Source organism: Hippopotamus amphibius, chromosome 3 (genome assembly GCF_030028045.1).
Source record: "Hippopotamus amphibius kiboko isolate mHipAmp2 chromosome 3, mHipAmp2.hap2, whole genome shotgun sequence".
Taxonomy (NCBI): domain Eukaryota; kingdom Metazoa; phylum Chordata; class Mammalia; order Artiodactyla; family Hippopotamidae; genus Hippopotamus; species Hippopotamus amphibius.
The window spans coordinates 139,071,989-139,089,196 of NC_080188.1; the positions used below are offsets into that span (position 1 = coordinate 139,071,989).

A 17,208-nucleotide genomic window follows, 5' to 3' on the forward strand; every position below is an offset into this window, starting at 1 on the left:
TTGGAGTGAAAGGAAAGTGGCCAGGTTTATTATTTTGATGGTCTTCGTGTAAACTGTTTTCACAGTGCCAAATCCATGTTCTAGTAAGTGGAATGATGGCCTGGCTGATAGCTCTTCCTCTTGCCAAACCCAAGAGGTTTTTTGCTCTCTAAAAAAAGACAAGAATCTAAGTAAGCTTCCTGAAGAAGTTCTCACATAGTCTTGAATAGTTTTTAGTTATAGACTCAATTAAGATGCTCTAAAGATTTTTTTATGTAAAGATTAAAGATATTAATCCTATATTGCCTGTTAGTTTTTAAAAACATCATTCTTATTTGCATAGAAATTTGGTTCCATTTACCTACTCTGGACTCTGTGGAACATGGCCTTCAGTTTTAAAGCCAAAATTCTTTGCATACTGTAAATTTGCTATCATCTGTTTAGTTATCATTAATCATAATAATATAATCATATATAACTTTTTCAGTATTTCTAGTGATTCTAGTTTATTCTTTACTAAAATTGCAGAGAAAAAAATAATCATAGAGAAAAAACTGAACTCCTAGGGAGTTAAAAGCTCTGTTACTCTTTCCTTGCTTGTTATACAGTCTTATGGTTAGGACAAATGAGTCAGCTCAGGGCTTAATTATTTAGTTCCCAAAGAGCAGCTCAGCCCTGGGAAGCTAACGTAGGTGTTCCAGTGGATCTATTGATAATACGAATCTGTGCTGTTCCCTGCACTCTCTAACAGGGCTAGGTTCTAATCTTTTTAAAAGATAAAAGGGATTAAGTGCAATGTCTTCCTTCTAATCTGTCTTCAATGAATGTTTCTTTTTCCTTAATTTCCTCATACACATTTAGCTGAATGACATATTCTCACATAATACCCTAAGTCACAAAGGGAAACAGAAGTATCTTAGATTTAGATGATTAATGATGAAAGTGGTGGCCTTAATGCTTTAAATATTTGGTTCTTTGAAGTCTTTGTGAGTGACTTTAGTTATTGTGTTCCCTTCACTAGATTTAATATCAGAGGAACAACAATAGGTGATAGAATAATGAGGTAATTCAGTATGTTCCTTCATTATTTTACTTTTTCTTTATGATGAATTTGCCAGGTCCTCTTTTTCCACAGCTAACCACCTTTCCTATTAACAGTTAATACTTCTTTGAACTTAACTGAACTCTTAAGTGCTAAGCATTATAAAGTGGGTTGCTTTTCACAAACTATATTTAGTTGCATGCACTGCATGGGAATAGAATGAAAAGAAATTTCCTGTGTGCAGATATCATTGATGTTCACTTCAAGTGTGTCATATGATAAAGTACCTATAATCTGAAATGATGTACTTTAAATATTAGTTACTTGCTTTGAATATTTTGTTGAAGAATGCAGCTTGCGTTTTTTTAAAACTCGGAGGTAACAATTAACAACTTTTTGGTATTATTCAAATATACTCTTTTTCCTTGAGATCAGTAAGAAAAAATGGACTTGAGTCTAATTATGTGCATAGGTTTAAGATTCTGATTTTTTTAAAGAAAGCAGTTTTCTCATAAATGTGTTAATAACTTAATATCACACATCAAGTGATACATAACTCTCAAACACTTCTGTAATTTGAAGATTAACAAAGGGGTACATTTTTAAATGTAACTTTAAAGTGAACCTCAGTTCCATTATTCATTTACCCAAAGCCTGGTCTACTGACAAAATCAACCATGTACCTAATTCTAGTGGCACATGTCTGTTATTTATCATATGTTTCTAAAACAAAGTGGAGTATAAAACGTATAGCAACAATCAGAAATGTAAAATTAGTAGAGTTCCTGATGGGGAGTACAGAAATAATGAAATAAGCCAAAAATATTGTAGATGTATAGAAATCCCTGCTTACGTCTCATTCTCATGAGGATTCTCATGTAAACATCTCAGAATTGTTTTTGTTTTGTGCTAGTGTTTCTAGACTGGTTTAACATTAAGGTATATTTGAAGTAACTTTTTGCAAATTAGTCTATTGGTAATTATCACTTTCTAATTAAATAATAGTAGAATGGAATTTGTTTCAGGGCTTTTTGATTTTCTCATTTATACCTTGCATTCTTAGCACTCAAAGACAATTTCTGCTTTTACAGTGAAGTAACTTAAAAGTACCATGTTGCTCTAAATGAGTTATAGAAAAGCGAAAACATTGAAGTAGAGGACATTCTGTTTTATGGCTGTTGCCAAGAATTGCTCATACTCTCTACAGCAGCCATCTTCAGAGTGTCTCTGCACACACTTTATGCCTCCATATATTTCCTTACTCTGTGCCCTCTAACTGAAATGACCTTCTGTTACCATCACCATCATCATCATTTAGGCCACCTCATCTTTCAACATGCATCTTAAGCTGTTCTTTTTTGAAACTTTTCCTGGCCTGTACATTGCATGATCCAAGTAGGACTGAACGTTTCTTCTGTGTGCCTTTATATATATCTATTATGCTACCTATAACACTTTATCGCATGTGTGTATGTATGTTTCCGTATGTAAGGTGTAAGCACCTTTAAGGCCAACATTAATACATACATGCATACATAAATAAGAGTTGGCAAAGAAGACACCTTTTTATCTAAAAATCTAGCTAGCTAAATTTTTATTCATATTTCCTTAGATGATCTTCCTTATTGTTTTCTTCCTCTGCTTCCTAAAATTTGAAATAAATGAAAAGGTATAAATTACTTTTTTAGGTGACTGACGACATTCCCACACATTTGATGATTTGCTAGAAAGACTCACAGGACTAAGAGTCACTTGTAATCATAGCTGTAATTTATTATGACAAAGGAAAAACACATCAGACAGAATCTGGAAGAATCCAGGCACAAGCTTACAACATTCTCCCACCCAGGACGTTGCGTACAACATGTTCCTTCTTCCAGCAATAAAATGCAGTTAACACTTGTATAGTGTTTCTGCCCAGAGAAGCCTGCTTAATTAAGACTCGAAATCCAGCAGTTTCATTGGGGGCTGATCACATAGGCACTCTCTGCACCCAACCACAACCACCTAAATTCCAGACCCTGAAGGAAAGTAGGTGTTCACCATAAATCACATTGTTTGTACAGACTATCTAGGCAAGCAGGTACCTCAGGGTTCAGTGTCTCAGGCACGCAGAACAATGGAGGAAACATTACAAAAGTCAAGTTCCTAGAGCCAGCCAAGGGCCAGCCTTGGAAACAGACCCTGCTAAAGATAGCAACATCAGGCCCGCTGTCCTTTACTTTTATTTACTAATGCATTTTGAGGCAAAGAATCCAGTCTGCCCCCCCCCCCCGCCCACACACACAAAAGGAGTAGAAATAGCAAGATACTCTTCAGCAACTAATCCACCTCTCTTATTTCAAATACTTGTAAAACATATGTGTTGAAATGACTGAAATTCCAATCCAGAGACCTTTGTTTTAGGTAACGATAGATGACTTAGTAACACTAACATGGCTTTTACTATAAAAGCAAGTGCTTTAATGCACTTAAAAGTATTATTTTTTTACGAACTTTTATTGAGATATAATTGACATACAATAAACTACATGTATTTAAAGTATACAATTTGATATATTTTTTTCTTATTAGTAATGTATATATGGCAATCCCAATTTCCTAATTCATCCCACCCCAACCTCCCCACCCCTCCTTCCCTACTTGGTGTCCATATGTTTGTTCTCTACGTCTGTGTCTATTTCTGCCTTGCAAACCAGTTGATTTGTACCATTTTTTTATATTCCGCATATATGCATTACTATACTGTATTTGATTTTCTCTTTCTGACTTACTTCACTCTGTATGACAGTCTCCAGGTAAAAGTATTATTTTTAAAACACAAGTAACATATCTTTTCTAAATTCTTATGCATAGGTTCATTCGGCCAGCAAACTTTTTTTTTTTTTAAATAATAGTTAAAGGTAAATTTGAGCTTAACCCTGAATAATCACAAGCTCTAAATTTGGAGGTTCAAGTCAATGTGGTTTTCTTTCTAAAAACCACTAAGTCAATATGAGAAAAATGTATATATAATATAGATTAAGAAAATTGAAGTTCGTATACTGGTATTTAGAGTTAAAATAAGCATGTTCAGTGAGGCATAAGTAAGTGGAATTTAACTTATTCTTTTATTTTAATATCTTCTGCCTAGGGATTGTTTCTTTGACACATACCTTGGCAACTTTGGTTCTCTTACCAAAGTTTTATAGCTGTTCTGAAAATAAAGACATAGAAATGTAATATTTATTACAGAAACTCCTGTTGCAGGGGACAGGGGAGGAGTGGGGATTGAGAACAGCATCCATATGTTTATAAAAACCTAATATTTTGATCTTTGAATGGAAAAAATCAATCTCAATTTATTTTAAGATGAAAGAATTTAATTATGAAATTAGGAAGATAGAGGTTACTGTTGCCCTAAGTGTTTTGATATTCTACAGTGATGTCACAAAGATTGAGAAATACTACATTGTCTATACCTCTCTTTGAAATTTATAAATCACATTAGCATAATAAAGCCTCTGAGAAAACTTACAGCAAGGAAACCTTTTTAGCTCTGTTTAATTCATTGTTTTCCTCATTTATTTGAACACAAACCTATTTTGTAGAACACTTATGAAAATTCCACAATTTAGAAAATGCTCTTCCAGATCACTCCAATTTACATTCTAGATTGTGAGTATTGAGTTCATTAGATACCTAGACTAGGAGACTCTGGACTTCTTTTAGTATTTCACACCTGCACAGTAATTCAGAATTCACCTGCTATAATTCTAGTCAAGTTCTCATGTTTTATCCTTAGGATAGTATCCTTTTTTATTAACCTGCTTTGGCTACTGAATTTTACCCTTTAAGCCGTTATTTTCTACCCTAAAATTTTGTTCTTTTACAAGCTATTTTAATAATGTCAATAGTGCTGATTACATTGTACCACTCTAGCTACATGTTTTGTTGTTTTTTTGGCCACACGGTGCGGCATGGGGGATCTTAGTTCTCTGACCGGGGATTGAACGGGTGCCCCCTGCATTGGAATCCAGGAGTCTTAACCACTGGAACCCCAGGGGATTCCCAACCCTAGCTATATGTAAATGTTTTATAAAGGCTTTTTTTTTTTTTTTACCATGTTGAAAACAATAGGCAAAGTAATTTATATTTTTAGTGCTGTTTAAGAATGTCTCTTTATACTTTAGCCTAGTTTTTTTTAAACTACTAAATGTCCCCATTTAGTTTTTTTTTTTTTTTTTTAAATAAGGCTTATATACTGTTTCTGACTGATATAACTTTCTACTTTAAGCTTGGAGACATCTTAAAAAATTTTGCTGACCATTTTAGAAACAGAATTTTCTAGAATATGAAGTATTAAAAATAAAGTATAAAGACTCTCAGAGAAGAGGAAAGGATCAAAATATAAAGTCAGGAATCTAGGTTTTATTTTCTTAGGTCAAATGTACTTCCTTCAGATTCAGTGTCTTTTTTCCCATCTATTAAATGCTATCTTCGAAATAGAATAATAGCTAGTACTTTGAAATTCCTGGATAAATCAGTTCTGTATTTATTATTTAATTTAATAAACTATATAAACCAGACACTGTGGTAGATGTTGGTGATATAAGGAAAATGAAAACACATCTTCTCTAAGCTGTCGGTTCAGTGGGATGCACAGACATGCATAAATAATTACAACACAGTAACTGCAGTGATCGAGCCTTACATAGGCAGTGGGATTATTAAGGGCCTAATCTAAGGAAAGGGAGAATTGTATTTTTATAATTCTTGGTTTTTGACACACTATCATTGCTGATTCATGCTTGGCTCATTTTCTTCTTTTTTTTTGTCTTCATTTTCTTGATGTTAGTGGTTTCTTTTTTTTTTTTTTCTTTATAAATTTGTTTATTTTATTGGCCATGTTGGGTCTTTTTTTTGCTGTGCACAGGCTTTCTTTAGTTGCGGTTAGTGGGGGCTACTCTTCGTTGTGGTGCGTGGGCTTCTCGTTGCCATGGCTTTTCTTGTTGTGGAGCACGGGCTCTAGGCGCGTGGGCTTCAGTAATTGCAGCACATGGGCTCAATAGTTGTGGCTCACGGGCCTTAAAGCGCAGGCTCAATAGTTGTGGTGCACGGGCCTAGCTGCTCCACGGCATGTGGGATCCTCCCGGAGCAGGGACCAAACCTGTGTCCCCTGCATTGGCAGGTGGATTCCCAACCACTGCGCCACCTAGGAAGCCCCTTGGCTCATTTTCTTTATTAATTTATTTATTAATGTAATAAATACCCATGAACCCACCACACAGTGGAAGAACTAGAAAATGCTAATACCTTAAATGTAACTATACTCCTCCCCATTCTGTCCCCCGCCCACTATACCAGTGGTAATCCCTCTCCTGAATGTTATGTGTGTCATGCCTTGCTTTAAAAAACAAAGAATTATCAGATAGACATAAATGCAAAAACAATGTATTATTTATTTTACCCACTTTTGAACTTTAAAAAAAAGGATATCACACTGTAAATGGGACTGGGACTTGCTATCTTTTTTTCAGTCCACAATATGTCACTAAGATTGAACCATGTTGTTATGTACAGCTGTTGCTCAGTTGTACTGCTGTATTATGTAACTCATTGTATGACTGTACCATAATTTATCCTTTTTCCTGTTAATGGGCATTTACGTCGTTTCTAGTGTTGACCTGAAACAAATAGACTGCTAGATATTTCTTCAGCAAAGATGGGTTTATTTGGGATCAGTCAGAGAATTGCAGTTTGGAGTCTGTAACCATGACAAGCTGCACACAGGTGTCTCTCTCTCCCCCACCCCACCCCCACAAGGGAAGGATAATGTTTTCATAGAGAAGAAAGGGGGAAAAGGAAGGTGAGAGGGCTTTGGTAAATAACGAGTATGGCTTTTCATTGGCTGAGTCTTTTTTCAGGAAAGAAGAGGTGCCTTTCTCCTTCCTATTGGTCGCAGGACATGAGATTTCCCCTTTCCAAATTCCCAAATTAATTAATTAATTAATTTAGCTCATTATTGGAATAAAATTGCTTTACACTGTTGTACCAGTTTCTGCTGTATAACAAAGTGAATCAGCTGAATTTATGCATATATCCCCATATCCCCTCCCTCCCATGACTCCTTCCCACCTTCCCTATCCCAGCCCTATGAGTCATCACCCATCATCGAGTTGATCTCCCTGTGCTATATACCAGCTTCCCACTAGCTATCTATTTTACATTTGGTAGTGTATGTACGTCAATGCTACTCTCTCACTTTGTCCCAGCTTCCCCTTCACCCACTGCAACCCTGCCCCCCACCCTGTGTCCTCAAGTCCATTCTCTACATCTCTATCTTTATACTTGCCCTGTCACTGGATTCATCTGTACCATTTTTTTAGATTCCATATATATGACTTAGCATAAGGTATTTGATTTTCTCTGTATGACAGACTCTAGGTCCATCCACCTCATTGCAAATAACAATTTCATTCCTTTTTATGGCTGAGTAATATTCCATTGTATATATGTGCCACATCTTCTTTATCCATTCATCTATTGATGGGCATTTAGGTTGCTTCCATGTCCTGGCTATTGTAAATAGTGCTGCAATGAACATTGTGGTACATGGTTCTTTTTGGATTATGGTTTTCTCAGGGTGTATGCCCGGTAGTGGGATTGCTGGGTCATGTGATAATTCTATTTTTAGTTTTTTGAGGAACCTCCATACTCTTTTCCATAATTTACATTACCACCAACAGTGCAGGAGGCTTCCCTCTTCTCCGTACCCTCTCCAGCTTTTATTGTTTCTAGAGTTTTTGATGATGACCATTCTGACTGGTGTGAGGTGATGCCTCATTGTGGCTCTAACTTGCATTTCTCTAATGATTAGTGATGTGGAGCATCTTTTCATGTGTTTGTTAGCCATCTGCATGTCTTCTTTAGAGAATGTCTATTTAGGTCTTCCGCCCATTTGTGGATTGGGTTATTTGCTTCTTTGGTATTAAGCTGCATGAGCTGCTTATATATTTTGGAGATTAATCCTTTGTCCATTGCTTCGTTGGCAAGTATTTTCTCCCATTCTGAGGGTTGTCTCCTTGTCTTGCTTATGGTTTCTTTCACTGTGCAGAAGCTTTTAAGTTTCATTAGTTCCCATTTGTTTATTCTTGATTTTATTTCCATTATTCTGGGAGGTGGGTCAAAAAGGATCTTGCTTTGATTTATTACATAGTGTTTCTGCCTATGTTTTCCTTTAAGAGTTTTATAGTTTCTGGCATTACATTTAGGAATTTAATCCATTTTGAGTTTATTTTGTGTATGGTGTTAGGAAGTGTTCTAATTTCTTTCTTTTACATGTTGCTGTCCAGTTTTCCCAGCACCACTTACTAAAGAGGCTGTCTTTTTTCCATTTTATATTCCTGCCTTCTTTGTCAAAGATAAGGTGCCCGTATGTGTGTGGGTTTATCTCTGGGCTATTTTGTTCCATTGACCTATATTTCTGTTTTTGTGCCAGTACCACACCGTCTTGATCACTGTAGCCTTGTAGGATAGTTTGAAGTCAGGGAGCCTGATTCCACCAACTCCCTCTTTCCTTCTCAAGATTGCTTTGGCTATTCGGGGTCTTTTGCATTTCCAGACAAATCATAAAATTTCTTGTGCTAGTTACATGAAAAATGCCATTGGTAATTCGATAGGGATTGCATTGAATCTGTAAATTGCTTTGGGTAGGATAGTCATTTTCACCGTGTTGATTCTTCCAATCCAAGAACATGGTATATCCCTCCATCTGTTTGTATTGTCCTTGATTTCTTTCATTAGTGTCTTACAGATTTCTGCTTACAGATCTTTTGCCTCCTTAGGCAGGTTTATTCCTAGGTATTTTATACTTTTTGTTGCAGTGGTGAATGCACTGGGAGTATTTCCTTAATTTCTCTTTCTGCTCTTCCGTTGTTAGTGTATAGGAATGCAAGAGATTTCTGTGCATTAATTTTGTATCCTGCGACTTTACTAAATTCATTGATTAGTGCTAGCAGTTTTCTGGTAGAAGAATCTTTAGGGTTTTCTATGTATAATATCATGTCATCTACAAAGAGTTACAATTTTACTTCTTTTCCAATTTGGATTCCTTTTATCTTGTTTTCTTCTCTGATTGCTGTGGCTAAAACTTCCAAAACTATGTTGAATAATGGTGGTGAGAGTGGGCACCCTTGTCTTGTTCCTGTTCTTAGAGGGAATGCTTTCAATTTTTCACCATTTAGAATGATGTTGACGGTTGGTTTCTCATATATGGCTTTTATTATGTTGAGGTAATTTCCTTCTAGGTCCATTTTCTGGAGAGTTTTTTTTATCATAAATGGATGTTGAATTTTGTCAAAGGCTTTTTCTGCATCTATAGAGATTATCATATGGTTTTTATCCTTCATTTTGTTAATATGATGTATCACATTGATTGATTTGTGTATATTGAAGAATCCTTGCATTCCAGGGATAAACCCCACTTGATCATGATGTATGATCTTTTTAATGTGCTGTTGGATTCTGTTTGCTAGCCTTTTGTTGAGGGATTTTGCATCTATATTCATCAGTGATATTGGTCTGAACTTTTCTTTTTTTGTGACATCTTTGCCTGGTTTTGGTATTGGGGTGATAATGGCCTTGTAGAATGAGTTTGGGAGTGTTCCTCCTTCTGCTATGTTTTGAAAGAGTTTGAGAAGGATAGGTGTTAGCTCTTTTCTAAGTGTTTGATAGAATTCGCCTGTGAAGCCATCTGGCCCTACGCTTTTGTTTGTTGGGAGATTTTTAATCACAGTCTCAATTTCACCGCTTGTGATTGTTCTGTTCATATTTTCTATTTTCTTCCTGGTTCAGTCTTGGAAGATTGTACTTTTCTAAGAATGTATCCATTTCTTCCAGGTTATCCAATTTATTGGCATATAGTTGCTTGTAGTAGTCTCTCGTGATCTTTTGTATTTCTGTGTTGTCCGTTGTTCTCCTTTTTCATTTCTAATTCTGTTGATTTGCATCTTCTCCCTTTTATTCCTAAGTATGGCTAATTGTTTATCAGTTTTGTTTATCTTCTCAAAGAACCAGCTTTTAGTTTTATCGATCTTTGCTAGTTTCCTTCATTTCTTTTTCATTTATTTCTGATCTGATGTTTATGATTTCTTTCCTTCTGCTCACTTTGGGGTTTTTTTGTTCTTCTTTCTCTAATTGTTTTAGGTGTAAGGTTAGGTTGTTTACTTGAGATTTTTCTTGTTTCTTGAGGTAGGATTGTATTGCTGTAAACTTCCCTCTTAGAACTGCTTTTGCTGCATCCCATAGGTTTGGCGGCGTCATGTTTTCATTGTCATTTGCTTCTAGGTATTTTTTGATTTCCTCTTTGATTTCTTCAGTGATTTCTTGGTTGTTTAATAATGTATTGTTTAGCCTCCATGTGTTTGTATTTTTTACAGTTTTTTTCCTGTAATTAATATCTAGTTGCATGGCATTGTGGTTGCAGAAGATGTTTGATACGATTTCAATTTTCTTGACTTTACCGAGGCTTGATTTGTGACCCAAGATGTGATCTATCCTGGAGAATGTTCCTGTGTACTTGAGAAGAAAGTGTATTGTGTAGTTTTTGGATGGACTGTCCTATAAATATCAATTAAGTCAAGATGGTCAAATGTGTCATTTAAAGCTTGTGTTTCCTTGTTTACTTTCTGTTTGGATGATCCGTCCATTGGTGAAAGTGGGGTGTTAAAGTCTCTTACTATTATTGTGTTACTGGCGATGTCCCGTTTTATGGCTTTAGCATTTGCCTTATGTATTGAGGTGCTCCTATGTTGGGTGCATAGATATTTACAATTGTTATATCTTCTTCTTGGATTGATCTGTTGATCATTGTGTAGTGTGCTTCCTTGTCTCTTGTAATAGTCTTTACTTTAAAATCTACTTTATCTGATATGAGTATTGCCACTCTGGCTTTCTTTTGACTTCCATTTGCATGGAATATCTTTTTCCATCCCCTTACTTTGTCTGTGTGTCCCTAGGTCTGAAATGGGTTTCTTGTAGACAGCATATATGAGGATCTTATTTTTGTATCCCTTCAGCCATTCTGTATCTTTTGGTTGGAGCATTTAATCCATTTACATTTAAGGTAATTGTTGACATGTATGTTCCTATTACCATTTTCTTGTTTTAGCTGTGATTTTGTAGGTCTTTTCCTTGTCTTGTGTTTAGTGCCTAGAGGAGTTCCTTTAGCAGTTGTTGTAAGGCTGGTTTGGTGGTGCTGAATTCTCTTAACTTTTGCTTGTCTGTAAAGCTTTTGATTTCTCCTTCAAATCTGAATGAGATTTTTGCTGGGTAGAGTATTCTTGGCTGTAGGGTTTTTCTCTTTTAAGACTTTAAGTATATCCTGTCACTCGCTTCTGGCCTACAGAGTTTCTGCAGAAAGATCAGCTGTTATCCTTATGGGTTTTCCCTTATGTATTATATGTTGCTTTTCTCTTGCTGCTTTTAATATTATTTCTTTGTGTTTAATTTTGTTAGCTTGATTAATATGTGCCTCAGTGTGTTCTTCCTTGGGTTTATTCTGTATGGGACTCTCTGTGCTTCTTGGACTTGATTAACTATTTCCTTTCCCACGTTGGGGAAGTTTTCCACTATAACCTCTTCAAATATTTTCTCAGACCCTTTCTTTTTCTCTTCTTCTTGTGGGTCACCTATGATTTGAATGTTGGTGCGCTTAATGTTGTCACCGAGAATTCTGAGACTGTCTTCCATTCTTTTCTTTTTTCTTTTTCCTGCTCTGTGGCAGTTATTTCTACCATTCTTTCTTCTAACTCACTTACTCGTTCCTCTGTCTCAGTTATTCTGCTGTTTATACCATCTAGAGTATTTTCAGTTTCAGTTATTGTGTTGTTCATTACTGTTTGTTTGCTCTTTAGTCCTTCTAGGTCCTTATTAAATGTTTCTTGTATCTTCTTTATTTTGTTTTTGAGATTTTGGGTCATGTTTTCTATCATTACTCTGAATTCTTTTTCAGGCGATTTGCCTGTTTCCTCTTCCTTTATTTGGTCTTGTGGGTTTTTATCTTGCTCCTTTGCCTGCAAGGTGTTTCTTAGTTTTCTCATTTTGTCTAATTTATAGGATTTCCTGTCTCCTTCCCCTGTGCTGCCTAGTAGTAATTCCTCTTGTTTCTGTTCTCTGTCCCCTGTGGTGGGGTTGGTCCAGTGTCTTGAGTAGGCTTCCTGGTGGGAGGGTCTGGTGCCTGCTTTCTGGTGTGTGGATCTGAGTCTTTTCCCTTTGATGAGCAGGGCCATGTCAGGTGGTGTGTTTTAGGGTATATGTGAGTTTAATATGACTTTAGGTAGTCTGTGTGCTGAAGGGTGGGTTTGTGTTCCTGTTTCTTGTTAGTAGTTTGGTGTGAGGTATACCACACTGGCAGTTGCAGGCAGTTGGGCAAAGCTGGGTCTTAGACTCTGACAGAGGCCTCCGTGAGAATTCTTTGTGGTTAATGTTCCCTGTGGCTGAGGACTTTTTAGGTCTAGCGTCTTCGACTCGGTGCTCCTTCCCCAGAGCCTCTGACTTGACTTCTGGTCGAGGAATCCAGACTCTAGAGGTTGCTCGTCCTGGCAATAAAGGGTATTAAAAAAGACTATCCAAGCCCCAGACTAATGCTCAAAGGTTAAGTCAAACAAAGAAATACTGAATCAAGGAAACACATACATGCATAAGAAACACAAAGACAGAACCCAGTAGAACATAAAGCACTGGAACAACCTGACAGAAGAACCTCAGAATGCAATCAGACAATTAAAGAGAAAACCAACAAAAATTCAAAACAAAACAACAAACAAAAAAACCAGGGAAATTGTGAAAACAAGGACCAAATATAACAGAGACCAAATAGAAACAGTGAGCAAATGTAACAAAGAGGAAGAGAACAACCAGATATACTGAAGATCCCCAAAATGAAATCAAACAATTATAATTAGACCTAAGATAAAGACAAAACCTAATAACAAAAACCAAAGCAGTATGTCATTTGAAGAATAAAGCAAGGAAACACAGCAGACCAATAATATTGATTAAAAGTATAATAAGATAAAATAAAAAGGGGTAGAACACAGAGCAACAGAATAGTGTAGTGTGACTGGAAATATAAAAAGAAAAAAACAGAATAAAATAGAAATGTATTAAATAAGAAAAGAAGATGGGGAGATAAACTCAGCACTACAAAAAGCTAGCTCGAAATAGAAATATTTTAAAAGGCTAAAAATAAAAGTAAAAATTAGAATAAAAAATATGTTATAAAACATGAAGATCCCTTAGAACTAAGATTGTTTAAGGAAAAAAAGGCTAGAACTGGCCACAGAATGGATCAAATCAATAGAATTAATAATAATTCTGTTTCCTTGGGGTTTCAGCTTTGAGTGTCCTTGTACACACCTTGAGCCTCAGGCCACCTTCACCTCCTCAACAGGCCCTGTTCTGCTTCTGGGTTGGACTCTGGACCTGCTGTGGGTCCTATGGGGTCCTCTTAGGCTCGGATCTGGCCCAGTTCCTGGGTGTGCTTGCTCCCTCAGTCCACAGCTGCCACAGCTAGACCTTTTTCATTTGTGGGAACATTCATTGTCTACTCTGATATTCCAGAGACATAGAGTCAACCTAGCTGATCATGGAGATTGAGTCTGCAGCATGTATATCTGATGGCAAGATTTTAGAACCTCTTCCTTAGTCCCCCTGTCCCTGGTGTTCAGCTTTGGTTTTGTCTTTGCTTCTTCTTTTGGTCTAACTGCCAGAGTCTGGTCCTGAGGCTGTCTTGGAGTTATTTGGGTCTGCCTCAGTCAGGGTTTCCTTTATTGTTCACCTGCAAATGCAGGTGTGTGGGGAGAGAGAGGCTTTGATAGCGGCTCTTCTCCCTGCGTGTGACTCAACAGTAGTGCCCTGCTTGTATTGAGGGAGCCCCAGGGATGAAGCCTAATGTGCAGGGGTACTGGAGGCCACGGGTATAGGAAATCTGGCCTTAGTGTGGTTCTTTACTGGTGTGTGGCACAAGGCATCTGATGGGCAGCCTTTGGCAGCTTTGTGTATTACTTTTTGACCAGCAGAGCTTCCTTTATTGTTTGTCTGTAGGCGCCAGTGTGTGGGGAGAGAGAGGGTACAATAGTGGCTCATTCCCCAGCGTGTGAGCCAGCAGTAGTACCTTGCCTGGGTCGCAGGAGCCCTGCTGGAGGTGGTGGTGCCAATTGCAGAGGGAAGCTGGTGGGCTCAGGTGTAATAGAAGTGTCTCAAGAGATGTCCTCCTCTTTGGCCTTCTTCTGGCTCTTGGCAGCAGGCACACCTTTTTCTATCCTTTGTTGACTGCAACAACCAGGCCCAGACAGGGCCTCCCTTTGTTCGTTGCAGGTGCCAAAAGAGAGCTACAACAGTGGCTGTTTCCCCTGAGTGTGAGTCAGCAGTAGTGCCCTGCTTGGCTCACAGGAGACCTGGCAGTGGCGTTGCCAATTGCAGAGGGAAGCCAGTGGGCTTGGGTGTTATAGGAATGTCTCTAGAGATGTCTTTGTCTGCGGATTTCTTCTGGCTCTCAGCCACAGGCACACCAGGCCAGCCCCACCAGGGAGCTTTTTCTATCCCTTGCTGACTGCGACAGCCAGGCCCAGAGGGGTCTCCCTTTGTTTGTCGTGGGCTGTGAAAGAGAGGCTGCAACAGTGCCTCCTCTCCCCTGCTTGTGAGTCCGCAGTAGCACCCCGCCACCATGGCCGCCCAGCTTTCTGTGGTAGGCATTCTCCGCTGTGGATTTATTCCCTCCTGTCCTCTCAGTCCGTCTCCCCACAGCCAGCAAGTTTTCTCACCCTGAACCAGTTCTCCGATTCCCACATTCCAGCTCCCAGACCCCCTGTACAGCTGTGAACCCACGTCTCAGTCTGGGACATGCAAGGCCGTGGTACGGATCCTCTGTATGTTTCTCACTGTTTCCCATCTGTCACAGATCTGCCGCTTCACCCTCTTTGGACAGCCCCAAATGCCTGTCTTCTGATCCAATCAAATTCCCTGTTGGAGAGGGGGTTTCCTCATCAGATAAGGGGGGTTTCCCTGAATTTGGCAATCTCTCCTCTGTTTCAGTTCCCCCCACCCCAAGATGTAGGACCCATCCCTTTCCTTTCTTCTCCTCCTCTTTCTCCTTTTTTTTTTTTTCTTTACCCACCTCTGTTCTACCCAGTTATGTCGGGATCTTTGCAGTCCTTTTTGGTGTCCAAGGTCTTCTGCTAGTGTTCAGCCAGTTTTCTTTGGGAATTATTGCATCTTTTGATGTATTCCTGATTCATGTGTGGAAAGAGATGCCCTCCATGTCCTTCTACTTCACTGCCATCTTTTTCTCCCCCAGCTGTATTTAATTTAGATTTCTGTGTATTAATTTTTACATTTTCCCCTTTTGATCAAGACCTTTCTCTGAAAGCATTGCTGATCAAGAGGCAGGTTTTCTAATTTTAGCTTTTTGTCCTTCAGTGTCAGGAAGAACTTTTCCTGGGCGTAGTGTCTCACATTGGAGGGAAAGTGCACAGATTAGAATCCTTTTTTTTTAAAATTAATTAATTAATATATTTTATTTTTGGCTGTGTCGGTTCTCAGTTGCAGCATGCAGGATCTTTCGTTGCAGCGCATGGGCTTTTTGTTGCAGAGCATGAGCTTCTCTCTAGTTGTGGTGTGTGGGCTCAGTAGTTGCAGTGCTCAGGCTCTCTAGTTGTGGCATGTGGGCTCCAGAGCACGTGGGCACTGTAGTTGTGGTGCACACAAGCTCCAGAATGCATGGGCTCTGTAGTTGTGATACATGGGTTCTCTACTTGTGGCCTGGGTGCTCCATAGTTGCAGCATGCAGAATTAGTTGCCCTGCAGCCTGTGGGATCTTAGTTGCCCGACCAGGGATCAAACCTGCATCCCCTCCATTGGAAGGCAGATTCTCAACCACTGGACCACCAGGGAAGTCCCTAGAAATCTATTAAGGTCACATTTGAATAATAAGGAGTGGTAGGAGGGAAAACTCTCAGGTACTTTTATCTGAAGTCCATATGTTATCAAGATCGTAGACATTAGAGATCATCTGAAGCATCATGTCATCCGCAAAGGTTTGGCAACAAACTTCCAGCAAGCCTATTCTGGGTATCTTGGGAAAGTGTGATGTCATCTGCTTCTATTCCAGGAAATCTTTTATGTGCAGGTCCAGTCAGGGTCTGGTGGTTTATTTAGGTGTCTCATGTGAATCTTTAAGAGTCTGTTCCTTGGAGTTCGGCAGCACGGGAGTTGGTTAGCACTCTTGGTAGGGGCCTTGCCAACAAGGTTGAAGAGAGTTCATCTGAAAGTGTCTTTTAATAGACAAAATTTCCAGGTTGCAAGGTGTGATGCTTCAGGTTTTCATCTCCCGAGAGGGCACACTGTGAAAAGATTGCTCTATCAGAACTTCTTTTTTTGGCTACATCTCATGTTTTGCAGGATCTTAGTTCCCTGACCAGGGATCAAACCTGGGGCCCCTCCAGTAGAAGCACAGAGTCCTAACCACTGGACTGCCAGGGAATTCCCCAAACATTATTTTTAATAGAAGCAATTAGGCTTTTGCAATATTAGAGTCTCTCTTCTTTTATTAGTTGTAGGTCAAAAGAAGCAGGAGCCAAGTGCATTAGGCATCTTGTGACTGTCTCAAAGGCTAAGGGTTTATGAGTTCCAAAAGGGCAGACCTGAGATTTAGAATTGACCAGCCACAGTGCTTTCGGCCAAGGTATTTGGAGGGCCTCTACAAATTTTGCCAATTGAATCCTAATATGCCAAGTGTGTTCAACTAAACCAGAGGATTGAGGGTGGTAAGAACAGTAATAGTGTTGTAAAACTATCCAGACAGCATAGACACATTGAAGCACCTGGCCTATCGCTGTGAAGTTAAGGAGAATTTCCCCAGGTAGGGATAATTTTTTCCAAAAGAAATTTATCTGCAGAAGAGGCAGTAGCCTGTCTGCAAACGAAAGCTTTCGTCCAGTTTGAAAACATACAGACCATAACTAAAACATTTATATCCATTAGATGGAGTAAATTGTGTGAAATCCATTTGCTGGACCTCTAATGGTCCATTAGGCAGTTTAAAATGTCTGGGAATAGTACGAACAGGCTTCCCTGGGTTGTACTTTGGAAAAGTGGGACAAATGAGGTAGGCACTTTTTGCAGCCTTATTAATGTTTCCCCATCAA

The 17,208-nt window shown here is 38.6% G+C and overlaps 1 protein-coding gene across 7 annotated transcripts in view; it reads left to right on the forward strand.

Moving 5' to 3' along the window:
- Positions 1-17,208, forward strand: part of DCAF6 (DDB1 and CUL4 associated factor 6) — a 154,945-nt gene that overhangs the window by 114,410 nt on the left and 23,327 nt on the right. For 4 of the 7 annotated variants that reach the window (XM_057726434.1, XM_057726433.1, XM_057726436.1 and 1 more), the window contains one exon: positions 1,001-1,042. The exons of the other annotated variants lie outside the window; for them this stretch is intronic. In XM_057726434.1, coding sequence (XP_057582417.1) covers positions 1,001-1,042 — 42 coding nt within the window. The remainder of the gene's footprint in view (positions 1-1,000; positions 1,043-17,208) is intronic. 7 annotated transcript variants of the gene reach the window in all.